The sequence below is a fragment of the Aspergillus aculeatus genome (assembly GCF_001890905.1).
Source record: "Aspergillus aculeatus ATCC 16872 unplaced genomic scaffold ASPACscaffold_22, whole genome shotgun sequence".
Classification (NCBI taxonomy): domain Eukaryota; kingdom Fungi; phylum Ascomycota; class Eurotiomycetes; order Eurotiales; family Aspergillaceae; genus Aspergillus; species Aspergillus aculeatus.
Genome location: NW_017962997.1, coordinates 39,753 through 54,145, shown reverse-complemented (window position 1 = coordinate 54,145; position 14,393 = coordinate 39,753). Strand labels below are relative to the sequence as shown.

At 54.5% G+C, this 14,393-nt stretch overlaps 7 protein-coding genes across 7 annotated transcripts; all 7 read right to left on the bottom strand.

Moving 5' to 3' along the window:
- Nucleotides 1-3: 3 nt before the first annotated feature.
- Nucleotides 4-807, bottom strand: ASPACDRAFT_64639 (uncharacterized protein; the record flags this gene model as incomplete). The annotated part of the gene is made up of 1 exon (XM_020204016.1): nt 4-807. The coding sequence occupies one exon, from the start codon at nt 805-807 to the stop codon at nt 4-6; it is 804 nt and encodes a 267-aa protein (XP_020051362.1).
- On the bottom strand, nt 720-2,313 carry ASPACDRAFT_1883687 (FAD-dependent oxidoreductase; the record flags this gene model as incomplete). The annotated part of the gene is made up of 5 exons (XM_020198341.1): nt 720-1,718; nt 1,780-1,883; nt 1,944-2,047; nt 2,096-2,233; nt 2,285-2,313. 5 exons carry the CDS (start codon nt 2,311-2,313, stop codon nt 999-1,001), a joined length of 1,095 nt encoding a protein of 364 aa, XP_020051361.1. The 3' UTR covers nt 720-998.
- A 344-nt stretch (nt 2,314-2,657) lies between these two features.
- On the bottom strand, nt 2,658-4,886 carry ASPACDRAFT_55385 (GMC family oxidoreductase; the record flags this gene model as incomplete). The annotated part of the gene is made up of 6 exons (XM_020202987.1): nt 2,658-2,761; nt 2,865-3,366; nt 3,463-4,351; nt 4,407-4,436; nt 4,504-4,773; nt 4,837-4,886. 6 exons carry the CDS (start codon nt 4,884-4,886, stop codon nt 2,658-2,660), a joined length of 1,845 nt encoding a protein of 614 aa, XP_020051360.1.
- A 615-nt stretch (nt 4,887-5,501) lies between these two features.
- ASPACDRAFT_1860403 (carbonic anhydrase family protein) lies at nt 5,502-6,385 on the bottom strand (the record flags this gene model as incomplete). The annotated part of the gene is made up of 2 exons (XM_020197739.1): nt 5,502-5,872; nt 5,938-6,385. 2 exons carry the CDS (start codon nt 6,383-6,385, stop codon nt 5,502-5,504), a joined length of 819 nt encoding a protein of 272 aa, XP_020051359.1.
- Nucleotides 6,386-6,805: 420 nt separating this feature from the next.
- Nucleotides 6,806-8,949, bottom strand: ASPACDRAFT_1860402 (uncharacterized protein; the record flags this gene model as incomplete). The annotated part of the gene is made up of 6 exons (XM_020197738.1): nt 6,806-7,536; nt 7,675-8,005; nt 8,054-8,281; nt 8,328-8,751; nt 8,824-8,843; nt 8,906-8,949. The coding sequence occupies 6 exons, from the start codon at nt 8,947-8,949 to the stop codon at nt 6,961-6,963; spliced, it is 1,623 nt and encodes a 540-aa protein (XP_020051358.1). The 3' UTR covers nt 6,806-6,960.
- Nucleotides 8,950-10,143: 1,194 nt separating this feature from the next.
- Nucleotides 10,144-11,730, bottom strand: ASPACDRAFT_5775 (uncharacterized protein; the record flags this gene model as incomplete). Its single annotated transcript, XM_020203282.1, has 5 exons — nt 10,144-10,235; nt 10,298-10,437; nt 10,487-10,593; nt 10,668-10,853; nt 10,918-11,730. Coding segments are annotated over 5 exons (1,338 nt in total), but the record flags the coding sequence as incomplete, so codon positions are not given.
- A 533-nt stretch (nt 11,731-12,263) lies between these two features.
- On the bottom strand, nt 12,264-13,876 carry ASPACDRAFT_1860400 (uncharacterized protein). The gene is made up of 2 exons (XM_020197737.1): nt 13,626-13,876; nt 12,264-13,553 (listed from the first exon to the last, which is right to left on the bottom strand). Exons 1-2 carry the CDS (start codon nt 13,845-13,847, stop codon nt 12,462-12,464), a joined length of 1,314 nt encoding a protein of 437 aa, XP_020051356.1. The 5' UTR covers nt 13,848-13,876; the 3' UTR covers nt 12,264-12,461.
- Between the last annotated feature and the right edge of the window lie 517 nt (nt 13,877-14,393).

The window sequence follows — 14,393 nt, the reverse complement described above, 5'->3', positions numbered from 1 at the left end:
TGCTCATCTGTGCACAGCGACAACGGGATACACCTCAAAAACAGCCCGCAATTCCGGTGGGAACTGCCGGCGTAGCCCTACGCTGGCCCGGTTGAGCAGTGCCCACAGTCGTTGGTCATCGGCTGCATCGCTCAGGGGTCGCGTGAATCGGTCCCGAGTAAAGTCCCACGAAATGCGCACGCCAGTGGTACGTTCGAGTTCCCACCAGTCCTGAAGCGTATCCTCCATCGGCTGTTCCAGATCCGGCGGTACGTCTTCGATCACGTAGACCGTTTGGATGTGCCGGAAATGCCGGAAAATGTCGTGGAATAGGCCGGCGCAGTTGACGAACAGCTCTCTGGCCAGCGCGATCTGTCGGACGGCCGGCGGTATGGTGGTGACGGATTGTCCCTCCAGCTCCTCCAGTCGCTCGAACGGCTCGAGGATGAAATGAAGGTAATCCTCGGATGCGCCTGAGGAGATGTACAGCGCATCGTGCATGGGGTCAAACACCCGTGCTGCCGTCAAGGATTGCTGCGCTGGATCGACTGTAATCGTTGCTCCTTGGCGCTGGAGCCATCTCAAGGCAATGGCCCGCGCCTCCCGATTCACAAAGACCTGTGGGAGGTCCATTTGTACGTTCTGCAAGAGCGTGTGGCAGAACTCGAGCTTAGGCTGCCCAGCCCCGGTGGTTGGGTCGCAGGGGCTCAACTGCCAACACCCCTTTTTCCACCGGTAGATAGGACGGCCAAATTTCTGCGGAAGACTGTCCTCCCAGATTTGTATTCGCAGTTCTGCTGGGAGATAGGAGAATTTGTAGAAGCCCATGATGTGGACTCGGGGGCATCGTATCTGGACGATAAATGATAGACAAGGAAGGAAGTCATATACCCAGGAATCTCAGCCTGGCTGGGCACCAGCAACAGATCATACTAGTACCGATGTCGCTTAGCTAGTGGGCCCGGGATGTGTCGATACGAGACGCTTCTATTACCGCATCAAATAGGCGTAAAGCACAACTACAACTTCGCCTGCGCCCTCCGCCGCAGACTGTCCTGGACCAACTGCACAGCCTCCGCCGCACAGCCAAACGAAGCCTGATATCCAAACCCGCCATGCCCATAATTATGCACCACCGCCACCCCTCCTATTGACTCCTGCTCCACCCGTGGTCCATCTTTCCGTGTAGGGCGCAACCCCACCCCATGCCGAATAATGTCCAGCCCCTCAATGCCCTGGCCTTTAGCCACGAGCTCGGGACACGCCGCAATCGCGCGCCGCATAATCCGTACCGCGAGATTCGGATCCGGCAGCGGATCCCACTGGTTCTGCTGGTAGCAGCCCCCCAGAATCGTTCCGCCCCCGGCGGCGCGCGTCATCATGTAGCACAGTTCCTCTTCCCCGTCATCTGTTCCGGACAGGGCGGCCATCTTCCCGGGCGTGTTGCGGACGACGACGATCTGTCCGCGGCCCGGGTGGAGCGTCTCATCGCGCACGCCCCCGAGGGTCTTCGAGGAAAGACCGGTGCAGTTTACCACGATGTCTGCTTGGCGTCCGGAGTGGTGGGCCTGTGCTGCGTCGGTGATGTGCTTGAAGACGGCGCGCTTGAATATGGTTCCGTTTTTGCGACACTGGCCCACGAGCCACGGGAGGTAAATTGCGGTGTTGACGCAGACGGAAGTGAAGGTCTGGGCGCTGTCAATGCCAGGAGGAAGCTGGTCTTTAGGCATGGATCGGAACTGTGCTGTGGCTTAGTGGACTGGTGTAGAAGAAAGGGGGGATGGGGGGTCAAATACACACGTTGGGGACGACGTCGCGGTACCACGGCTCTGCGTTCATGAGGGCAGCGAAGTTCTTGCCGGTCGCTGTCTCTTGATCTTTGATGCGGTTGTAGATTACATTGTCTGGGGATTATACTTAGGTCTGGACCGACACTGGCGGGCGGACAGGGTGGGTGAAGATACCTTGAAAGTGAATGCCGGCTTCTGGGTACTTCTCCGTTATCTCCCGCAGCGGTTGCCAGGTTTCTCGTTCCCATCTGGCTTGGTTGCTACCAGCTGCGCCCATTCTATGATGTGTCAGTAGTGTAGTAAAACCACGAGAGGGGGATTCGTACGGAGAGTAGTTGGCACCGGCCCAGGGAGACGCGTATTCAATGTCATAGTCCCCGGGCATGTGTTTGGCGGCCACCGTGATGGAGTTGGTCGGGTCTTGCGATAGCAGAAAGGCGGTGGTGAGTCCGGAGACGCCGGCTCTAAGATGGCATCATCAGCATAAGGCTTCCAGTAGGGCCCGAGAAGCGCACCCAACAATGACGATAGTGTTTGTTGCCATGCTTTTCGTTCCTGGGTGGATGGATGGATGATTCGCGTGTGTTGACGAGACCGATTACGGCGGGATGGATGGAGATAAGCAGCGTGGGTGGAGATCGACGGCAGGCACGTGACCAGGCTGCAGTCTGATAGAACACGTGACCTTATCGCCCCGCGATCCTTCTCCCGGCCTACGTACAGTACAAGTACAGTACTTCAGTCAATGAGATGGACAAGTTAAATACTCGAGTAGCTTCATCTCCTCGCTGCCTTGGTGTGAAAAAGTCTCTCCCGCCAACACCCGTCATCCGAAACATCTGCCATGACCACAACACAGAGTCCTACCCAGTGATCTACGGGAGAGCATCATCCACCCCCGTTGTCCCCATCGTCGTCGCCGTCGTCCCCATTCCCGTCCCCATTCCCAGGACCATGAAGGATATCCGCCGCGATCTTTTCCGCCAACATATCTAACCACTTATCAGCTTTGATCCACAACAATTTTATACCTTCAATTCACCCCTTGCACAGTTGAAAGGCAACCAGTGGTGTAACGAAAGAAACAAAACTCACAACAAGTGGCCTGCGGATGCCCCGGCGGCAAGATAGCGAACGCACTCGCATCCACGACCCGCAACCCGGTCACCCCAAACACGCGGGCCCGATGATCCACCACCGCCATGCTGTCGTTCCGGGTCCCCATCTTGCACGTGCACGCCGCATGGTAGATGGTCATGACCGTCTGCCGGATGACCGCCAGGATCTCCGCGTCCGTCTGCACTTTCGGCCCCGGGAAGTACTCCTCCCCGATCACGATGGGCGCCATCGCCGCGCTGTGCCACGCCTCCCGCATCCGCCGGTACATGGCCACCACCGTCTGCGCGTCCGCCTCGGTCGACAGCCAGTTCGGCTGCACGATCGGTAGGATGTCCGTGTCGTTCGACGCGAGCGTCACCGTCCCGCGCGAGCTGGGCGCCACCAGCGACCCGATCATCGACGCGTACATGAATCCGTCTTTCGGCTGGTCGAACAGCGGGTTCGCCAGATCGCCGAGGAAGATGTGGAAGGAGATGTACTGTCCTCTCGAGCGCGTAGAGGGGAGAGAAAGAGTTAGTTGGTGATGGAAGAGAGCTGAGGGAACGGGGCTAGGGGTGATGATCGGGAGACGCACCTCTGCTTCCGGCCAGCTGGGTGGAAACCATGACAGGTTGCGCAATGTATCAGCGGAGAAGCGCTGGCGCAGGGGATCTGGGATCTTCTCCCAGGCCAGGTAATCGGCCGATGGGTTGGTAAAGAGACCCCGACGCACGGAGAAATACAGGGCGAGTTGCTCGGCCGCAAAGGCGTAGTTGTTGGCAATGTTTGTGCCGGTGATGAGTCGAACCCGGTATGACGGACCGAATAGCAGGTGATCCCACATGTTCTGGCCGACTCCGGGGAGATCGACGAGCTGCGGGATGTTGTATTGACTCAGGGCTTCCGAGGGCCCGATGCCGGAGACCATCAGCAACTGAGGGCTCTGGAAGACCCCGGCCGAGACGATCACCTCCCGATTGGCGTGCAGGGTGTACCTTGAAGTCCCGGTGCGCACTTCCACCCCGGTCGCCTTTCTGTCGGGGTCAAACAGTATCCGCTTCCCCATGGTGGTTTTGTATAGAGTGAGGGTCGCCAGACGGTCACTGTTCGCTGCTGCGCTCATGAATGCCGCTTCCGAACTGCTCCGTATTCGGTCTGATGGGCGGACGGTGAAGGGGCACCATTGCGCACCTAGTAAATGCCCACTGCTGAAGTCTTGTGTCTGGTTGATGCCAATTGCTTGCATTCCGCCAACCATCCAGCTGGAGAATGGGATACTGTCGATCGGGTAGGATACTTGGAGAGGCTCCCCGGCCGGAGAGTATGCGGCCGGGTTGTATTGCACGGAGGCGTTGGGGGGTCGAAGCTCGTTCTGAGGAGGGTAGAAGGTGGCCGTTCGTTGGTAAAAAGGGAGGACCTGATCGAACGTGTAGCTCTGATCCTCGACGAGGTCGGCCCACCGTTGCATGGAGCCGTTATCAAGTCTGCGATCGGTTAGCTTTACATGGCTTTATGGTATCAATACTCTCTGACTCGGACCTCTGGTATATCATCACGTTGCACACCGAGCTAGACGGAGTCAGTGCCATGGAATCATACTTTCAACAGACAGTCGGGTGAAAGAGTGCCTTCTTACCAACCCCCAAACGTCTTGTGTCGGCCATAATGTACCTGGCGGTAGTTCGCGCCCGGGACGGGGGCTGTGATGAAGTTCCAGTCAATTGGAGTGGTCGCAGTCGGACTCGATCCCAGGCCGACAATCACTGCCCCTGGAATCTTCGCCAAAGGCCAAACCGCCTCATAGAAGTCGCCGGCTTCGACGAGAGCCACGCTCAGCTTCTGCTCCGCGAGTCGTGCTGCCAGCGTGAAGCCGGACGTCCCGGCGCCAACAACGACATAGTCAAAGCTAGCATCGACCCCAAAGACCCCCTCTGTCAGATTATGTGGTTTGGTTTCCGCTCCGTAGTACCCTGCAACGGCGAGCAGTAGAATGGTTAGGTGGTCTCTGAGCGAGAGCATGACGACGATGCGGGAGGTCAGGTCTGTGGGCCTCGGTGAAGGATCCGCGGGGTTGGATATTGACACTCACGCTTTGCACGTTGCCTAGTAGGAGAAAATGTGATATATGGTACGTCGTGTGGAGATATCCGACATCTGGAGACACCATGGCAACTGTGCCCGGCTAATTCTTCGAGGCCTGAATGGCATATGATACACCCGGGGCATTCAAGGCTGTGTCACCTCTATCGCACTGGTGGGACAACTGCACATGCTTGATCAGTCTGAAGCATCATAGTTCTAATGGCAAACTGAAGAATCATGCCTTTCCTGGCGACACTCCCTGTGACCCAATAGATGCTTCTTGATGGTCTGAAGCTCTTCTCTCGTCCAATGTAACATCCACGTGATGGTAAACCCATTACTGAGACGATATAACAATCCGAACTGCACCTCCTATCCTTGTATCTGTGTCAAGATATCATGAGCAGAAGTCAGTATGTGAATTGTCTGTTTACTGAGTGTACGAGTATAACATCTTCGGTAAGCCCGTCAAAGCGCACAACTCATTCTCGCCAGAATATTCCCCCATGCTCCCCAATTCGCGTTTCTTCTAGCTGCAGACCTCTAAAAATTCTAATCCACCGCCTGAACAGCCACCTTCAACACATTCTCCTGACCAAGGGTATTCTGAGTAAAGCGAGCATTGAACTTCAGAATTCGCTTGATCTTGTTGAAGCTCGTCACATCCAACGGCAGCGGTTCAGCGCTGATGTACCAGGCCACACCCTCGGTACACGGAGGCGTCGTGAGGGAGCTGATGTATCGGTAGATATCGTGGGTCTCGAGATGTGCGGTCAAGTATTTGAAGTCGAGATATCCGGTCTCCGTGGATGTTCCAGGGCTGTCGATGTCATCGAGGTGGTTGAAGATGGAATCGAACGGGTGAGCGGCTTCGCTGGTGGGGGAGAGCTGGAAGAGGAAGGCTACCACTGCTATCTTGGTTTCTAGTGATGTGAGGCCTGGTTCGAAGATAGTCCATGTTGGGGATTTGGGTTGGGCTGTAGCTTACCATAGTCCTTGAAGACGAAGTGCACCTCCAGGGGAAAGTATTCTTGGTCCACGCGATGCTCGCTCGGGGTGTGGAAGTGAAACTGGGCCAGCTGGTACTGGTGGTCCTCGTTAACAGTGAGACCGCCCTGCGCCAGTGCTACCTCTAGACCCGAGCCCAGGTTCGAAAGCCTGGCTTCATCGGCGGCGGGGATATCGAATATGAGGCTGCTAGATGTGACATAGTCAATCTCCTCGCTGAGGACGTCGATTGGGGATTGATGCTTTCCTTGAGAGCAGGCAGCGTTAGTCTTGTTTATATGGTGCCATTTGAACGGTCCCCCCAGCTCGGTGTAATTAAAGAGGTTGTTGGCGGCTAGATCACCGGCAGCGCGAGGGTATAGGAAGGTGTCGCTGAAGCAGGAAGTGTAGGCTGTGATCGCCACGAGGAGAAGGGTAAGATGCTTCATGGTGGATGCTTTGTGGACGAACGTGTAAGTGTGGCATGTTCCAGGCCGTGTGAAATCAAAGCTCTTATGCCTTATGTTCGGAAGATGATTTGGAAGAACTATACTTCCGGGTCTTTGTGTGAATATATATAGCCCTTCATCAAATTTTCGGTATTCTGATCTCTTGGGTCACTGTAGATGAGTGAATGTAAGTCCTGGGGCGATGTGGAACTGCGGAATGGTGACATTCTTCATCAGAATATTCACACAAGGGGGGTGAATTTCAAGGAACTTTGTTGTCTACAAAGTAGCCTCAGCCGGTTCCAGTTTTTATGATGTTCCTCTCAAATCAATCTAATCATGAGCTACATTGCTTGCGTACCGGGACCAGCGTCAAAGCCCAGTGAGAAATCTGCCGAAGACCAGACAGAGCATTGTAGTCACCTTCAGATCAAATCGTTCTCAAGCCGTCAGAGATTATGTGTCTATAAATCGAACCAAGCAAGTTAGTCGGAGGTTCCAGCCAGCAAGACTCCAATCGCTCCACGGATTTCAACCACCGAAGAATTTACAAGTGCACTCAAATGACCATGTGCTCAATCATCCAACGTCAGATCTACGAAGTCCGCCTCCTCCGCCGTCCTCTTCATCCCTGCCAGCGATGCAGGGGTAAATTCAGATCTCGATGCCACAGGCTGCTCAGACGGAACATCCAGCGCGCGCATGCGCACGATATCCTCGTAGTAATCTGAAAGCAGGATTGCGAGACGCACCGGATCAAAGTTCTGGATCTGCTTACTGGCCTCGAGTTTCCTCTGCTGCCAGGCGAGCTGGGAATCCCTCACCTGGGCAAAGGTCTTGATCACCACCAACCTGGGATTGGTAGCGCGAGAATGGTCCGTCTCGTTAGTGCAGTCCACGCGCGCCTGGTCAAGCTTCTGATGGATATGCGCGCGACGCCTTTTGTTCATGGGTTGTACCCATACTCGACTGGCGGGGTCGCGGAGAAATCTGTTGATATCGTAGCAGTCGCCGCAACAGGATTGTACCGTGGGGTGGACGAGATTGCTGGTGGCCGGGCTGGGCTTCAGGCCGACGTAGTTGCTGATGTAGGCGCGTAGGATCGCCGCAAGCGTCTGGCTGAAGCCTGCAACAGATGGGTGAGCAGGATTCTGTTGGTAAAATAGCAGTAAGGAGCGGAGAAAGGGGAGCCAGAGGTAGCGGAATGTGGATGAGCTTATGCTGGGGGCTCCGGTGACGACCCTGTGCCAGAAGGTCTAGATCAGATCATTGTCAAGGCTGTGACGAACCAGTGACTCGACAAATGTCACTGTCTCTTCCGGTGTGAGCGGGCCAGTCTTTTGGTCTAGTTCCACAAGCCTGTTATTCTGGAGATCTCGGAGTCGTCGATAGTAAGCTAGCGTATCAGATGGGTCGACTGTTTTGGGCTGCTTTGGCTTTTCATTAACGTTAAAGGTGGAGACATGCAGTCGACAGAGCAGCCCGCAGGCAATCTCTCTGTAATGTTCGAATCCTTCTTCCTTGGGAAACGTGCCGACTTTCAATTGCTGATCGAGCTGGGAGAGGAAGCCGAGGGCAAAGAATGGGCCCCTATCGGTGGCCTTGACTGAGGGAGCAATGCTTGTGCCAAGTCAGCACCAAGCTAAGGAGCGAGAAAAGAAGACTTACCGCGTCAAGAGGTAGGGAAAATCATAATACATCATGGCCATGCCCACTACAGCATGACCATCTTGCTGATTCAGCTCCTGCCGCGGCATCATTTCTAGCATTTGATCGTGAACACTGTGCACCCAGCTCCGAACTTCGTCGGACATGAACTGAGTCCGGGGAACCAAGCGTGCTGTTGCTGTATGTCTTTGCTTGAAGTCTGGGAAGGCGAGGACCGCAGAACGCAACCTATAATTGTTAGACGAGACCGACCGGAAGCAGAATCAAGCCCTACCCGTCTTGCACTTTAGCGAAGGAACTTCCTTCACAGGCGAATTGCTCTTGAGCCCAAGCGAAGAAGTCCATTGACAGCTTCCCCTTGTGGCACCGGGCGGCTTCTTTGAAGAACGCAGAATCCTGGGTTCCGAAGGCGGCCTTGAGGATCTTAAGCATTGTCTCGTCGGCGAAGATTCGATCGCTGGGGTTGGACGGCCTTGGATTCTCTTCGCTCTTTCTCCACATCTTAAACACGAGCTCTTTGAGCGTCTTGGCCCACAGCGGGTCAGCATCCGGGGTTAACACAAGTTTAGCATAGTACTTGATAATTGACTCGATGTTATCCTCATCCTTCGCATACAACATGCCGCGGCCACTGTTCAGCTTCTCCTGCAGACCACCCAGAAGAAACGACGCGGTCGAACGTCGAGCTACCACTGCCACTGCCTATTGCAAAGATCAGCACAGCACGTCGTGTCTATGCAGTGAGAGAAGGTTTAACCGTCACTCGATACCAATGCGTCGCTTCCGGGCCCTATTCGAGATACTATCAGCGACGCCAATGATGGAGAGATGAGAGGAACCCAGTCAGCGTACCCAGCTTCCTTGGTAGCCTTGGTAGGGTTCTTTCGGGGAAACATCTTCGAAACAATCTGCCTGGAGAATACTTTCGGTATCTAGCGTCCTTCCCCGAAGCACCTGATCGCCATCGAGGTCGACCAGCGATTTGACCTCATAGGTGGTGCTCGTAACATCCTCCGGGGGATGAAAGTCTTCTCATCTCATCCTCCGTGTCGGGGTCTGGAAGGTTTGATGCCATCTCTGCCACAAGTGATCGCCTTCTGCCTTGCGCGAGTATTCCAAGGTCCTAGAGATAGAATTGGACAAGTTCTCGTGGAAGAAGACGGAGGGACGCGGGTCACGTGACCGTGTCGAGCATTCACTTATCCTTGTCTACCCAAGTGTAGGGGGAATGAATCAACAAATAGGTGAGATGGAATTATGATCGGACAGCCAAGCATGAGTGAAGAAGAGCAACGATGCAGGACAGAGAACGTAGGGAGTACAATGTACATCGGTTATCAATCTCTCCCACCATCTTCCTTTACCGCCTATTTTCGTTGGATGACTGGGTGAATGTGAACAGACCATTGGGGGGTAGGATTGTGTTAAATTCGTCACCGCAGTATAATATTTTGGAACAGGAAGAAATAAGCACATACGACCACAGGGTGTGGAAAACAGGGCTTCCCGTCCGCTCAGCCGTACTTAAGCCACACGCCGGGAGGTTAGTAGTTGGGTGGGTGACCACCAGCGAATCCCTTCTGTTGTATGTTTTTTGGGCCATTCCAATGTTGTCTTCTTCTTGCCTCAGGGAAGGGACGCAGGAGGAACCTCCTTTTTCCTCCCTCCCCAAAGATTGCCTGCAGTGTGACTAGTGTCTATCGCGTATCAAGAATACTGTATGATGATTATCATCAACATGGTCTGCCTAACCTTAGCTGTGAAATAACCCTCCCCAAGAAAGCAAGCCGGAATCTTCCCTGGTTCAGCTTCCTGTTACACGGCCCGGATCGCGTTCTGCTGGCATATGACAGTGGAACGGTGATGTTGCCCGGATGTATTTCCGCATCTTACGTGCGCTAATCAAGTTAAACATCTGAATCCATATTTCTGCATTGAGATATCCGACAATTCTGGAAGTCAGGGATAATTGTACAGCACCGACAACTTCGATATGGCGGTAGTCACCAACACCACTTGTCTGCTGTATCCACACATCACGCAACAACCCCTTCATCATCCGATCCCAGACTCGCCGGACGTGCTTTCGCCCTCCGCTCATCCCGCCGAACAAGCAGCTGTATTACCACCACACTAATGATGGCCGCTATCACCAGCCCAAACGTGGCAGGGAAGCCGTACCCTAGCCAACACAACACGATTAGATCTAGGACAAACCCAAGAAGAAGATTGAGAAACACTCACGAAACGACGGGGCCATGGTCTGCGGAAATATGACGATCGGCAGCCAGGCAGCGACCGCGTACTGGAAGCCATTCATACTGCTGATCACCACCGCGCGCTGCTCGTTGTTGTCCGCGCAGACTTCGTTGGCCCATGAGTAGCTGGACCGTCAGTATCCGGTGGAAGGTGCGAGCTTGTCGGACAACTTACAACACCGCGGTCATGAGCTGCATCCCGATGGTCAGGAAGGCGAATTCCTTCAGTGCGAGGCTGTGGGGCCAGACGGCCAGGATACCGTTGGGGATGAGGCCCCATATCTGTTGTTCATATTCGGTTCTCATCAGCACCGTGCACAGGTTAACTCACCAGATGGGAAAGGCAGTCCACTCACCAGCGGGATAAGCACCCAAGCAAACCGGCTTCCGGTATAATCGGACAGAAACCCCCACAGCACCACACACGCTGCGGAAATCAACGATGTCCCCGTTGGAATGAGGTTGCGATCAGCCACCGAGAAGTTCTCAGACTTGAGCCAGATGGCGAAGTAGCCGTTGCCGCCGCAGGATGAGCCGTACAGCTGTGACATGTTAGCATAAATACACCATCTCATCAGCTAGCGAGGATAAGAGCCGAGTACACACCACATAACCAATGACAAAGGCATACCACTTCCACGAATTCAACACCCCCGTGAACGTCTTCCAGGTAATCTTCACCGGCGGCGCCACGCCCGCTCTGCTGACGCGCGCTTTGGCAAGCTCGCGCTCCTCCTCCGCCAGAAACCACACCCGGGTGGTATACGGTGTGTCGGGAAGGAACAGAAATGTCGCCAGACCCACAGGAACGGTCATGCACCCACAGACAATGTACAACCAGCGCCAACCGTCAATCCCCCTCGCCCCATTGAGGTTCTTATACACGGCCGCCTGAAGGTACCCCCCGAACGCGGTGCCGAGGGGCGCGGTCATGTGGAATAGCGCCACTCGTTTCGCGAGCTCGGTCTTGGTATACCAGCTACCCAGCAGGTACAAGAGGGACGGGAAGAAGGAACTCTCGAAGAGACCGATCAGGAACCGGAACACATATAACTGAGGAACGGTCCGGACCCCTGCCTGGGCGAAGGTGAATGCGCCCCAAGCGACTTCCATCCCAGCGAGCCATAGACTCGGGCGCACGCGCTGGATGATGAGCGTACTGGGGATCTGCATCACGGCATACGCGATCGTGTACAGGGTCCCGGCGTAGGTATACTGGTTGCCATACATGCCGAGTTCCTCCTGCATCCCCGAGACGTAGGCGTTTGCCAGGTTTCCCTGGTCGAGGTATTTCATGAAGAACCCCAGGCATCCGATGCTGAGGATGGCTGCGTCCAGTTTGAGCAGCAGGCGTCGCTCCTCGGGGGTTTTCAGGTGCGTATCCGTGTCCCAGATGAAGGAGCGGAACGTGCGGCGCGGTGGTGGGCTGGAGTCCACAATCTGATTTATCTTGGTGTCAGGCTGCTTTGTGGCACTCGAGGTTGAACCGTGGTCCGCCATGTTTCTGTCTGGGTATTTTGGCCGTGCTCCTGGTGTTGGGAGGTGACGATGTTGCGGGGTTATAGATATTTATCAGTGGCGGCTCAGGCCAAGCCTTGGTGCATCACGACATGTTGGCGTGATCTTTGCGCGATAAGGCTCATTGATTAACACCAGCACCACCCAACCACCCAGCTTCGACGTGCATTAGGGGTATTAATCTCGTGGAGATACGGGATGAAACCGCGGGGAGCTCACTTGTTAATTCAATTACAGGTCAGGGTTAATGTGAAGACCCCGAAACTAGGGCTGGTTCGGGAAACACCCCCGACCACAGCCCTATAAACCTGGTATTATACCCCTTGCTTTCTACTTCCCCTCCTCATGCTCATCACTTCTGCTATCTCATGGCCATGTTCTAGGTAATCCTTCACTCGAAAATCGCACGAAAGACGGGTAAGCGACTGGGTCAGAGCGTCTGTCCCCAACGAGCCACCACTAGGGGCTGCGCATGATACCCCGTATTCATATGATTTGATTCCACTTTCTTGTACCCGAAGAGAAGGGCTTTAGTCATACTTTGAACATGAGCTCAACGAAGATACGAGAAGATCGCTCGGTACACGGGTATATGAGTATATATTCACTTTGATGTTCATCAACTCGAGCGGTCAAGTCTCCGCATCGCTCGACCGCGCAATCAAGGCAACCATGTCCATTCCCACCGCGTGTGCGCTGCCCTGGAAATGAAGCTTCAGCCGCGCAGTCAGGATTTTCTTGATGACCTCATAGTTCGAATGCTGTCGATGTGTGATCCCGGCCAAACATTCCGCAGCCACCGAACATCGGGTTGGCAAGTCCTCTTCGGGGAATGCATAATGTGCACGAACACGCTTTAGGGAGACGTGCCCGAACCCCTGTTCTGTCAACAGTTGCGTCGCTTCCTGCAGAATCTGGCCTTGGTGGCGGATTCGAGGTGAGCGCGCGGCCGCGTTCAGGTGCATCACCGCCTCATTTCCAGGAGCTCCTTGGAGGATGACAAGTTGTGAACCCTTCCGACGTGCCACATGGACCATCTTCTTGATGGCCTGATTGAGGCTCGGAAGCTTCTCGAGTGTCCAGGGGGCAAAGATGACATCCAACGAGTCAGGTGCATATGGGAGGCTATCGGTGATGTCTGGCAGGGCCTGTAATTCCCCACAGCGTGCATAGTGACTCCAATTGTCTTGCCCGAGGACAACCATCTTTTTGCCATCTACTGCGACCTGTTTGCAGAGGCTCTTGAGATCCTCGCTAACGAAGCGATCGGTGAAGATATCAAGATGGTCGACATAGTCTGAAGGCGTTTCAACAATTGGAACTGGATACGGGCCCAGCAAAGGCTGCGGCTCAGCTTTCCTTGCGAGCAGGAAGTGCTGAACCTCAAGGCTCGTGTAGTCCTTGTGGCCAGCCGGACAAAAAAGGTGGTCAACGGGCTCCATGTCGAGGACTAAACCGGCCGCTTGCAGCAGGCGAGCCCATCCATCCTCTGAATGGAATACCTCGTCGGTGTAGTTTCCCATCCAGTGCTTCCCGAGCATCCTAACACAATTCCAGGTGGGATCGTAGGTGCATTTGTCCGGCAACAGTCCGGTGCTGGGCGTCACCGCGAGGGCCAAGCAGCCCCCCACGTTGAGCCACTCGGCAAATTTGAAGATCATCGAGTACAGCTCTCCCGGAGTGAGCTGGAACAGCGACAGAATCGCAAACACACCATCAACGGACTGGCAAGGGTGGAAGGTGTTCATGTTGGCCACTTCAAACTGACCTCAGACTTGCGACGTGGCAATCTTTACCATTCCTGGGGAGATGTCGATTCCATGCACTTCATGGCTTGCAGTTGCGAGGATCTCCGCGACGGGCTTGCCGGTGCCGCATCCAACATCTAGCACCCGACTGTTGGGGGGTAAGTTCTTGCTGGCCTGGTTGATGAAGGCACAAAGCGGCGCATTGTCTGCAAAGGCAGCTTCATAGCTCGCTCCTACTTCGTCAAAAAGTGAGCTCGCTGAGATTGTCATGCTGGAATATTACAAGCAATAGCGAGGCTAGGTTTGCGGTTCATGACAAGAGGAGGTAGAAAGGGATCTTGGAGATTTTCTTTTAAGTATCTCGAGTCGGACTTTAAGGTTCCTGACGTGTCTTTGGTATTCCTTGTTTGTTGTCCCATGCAGGGTGCTTGGGACGAATCCTACGCTGCCCTGCATGCATCACACGTCATACTCCAGGGTGCGACGCCCTCACCGCATTTTGTGCAGGCCTTGGTGCCTATGAACATATCTTGGAACTGAGGAATGATTGTCAAGCCAGATCATCATGCGCCTCCTACAAACCCCCAAGCTCGCAACTTAGTGTACGAAAGATCAATAGCTGACGAGAAAAGGTTACATGTACCAGCCGAGGTCAATGCAGATAAATGGCCTTGCATCTTTGTTGGATTGATTATCACTCCAGCTAGGCCTAAGATTCTCTGGAGAATAATCTCCGCTCAGAATAACGTGGAGAATATTTGAGCATCATGCCGATAATCCGACAGCCGGTTTTTTACATCCTGGAGGCGGCAATGA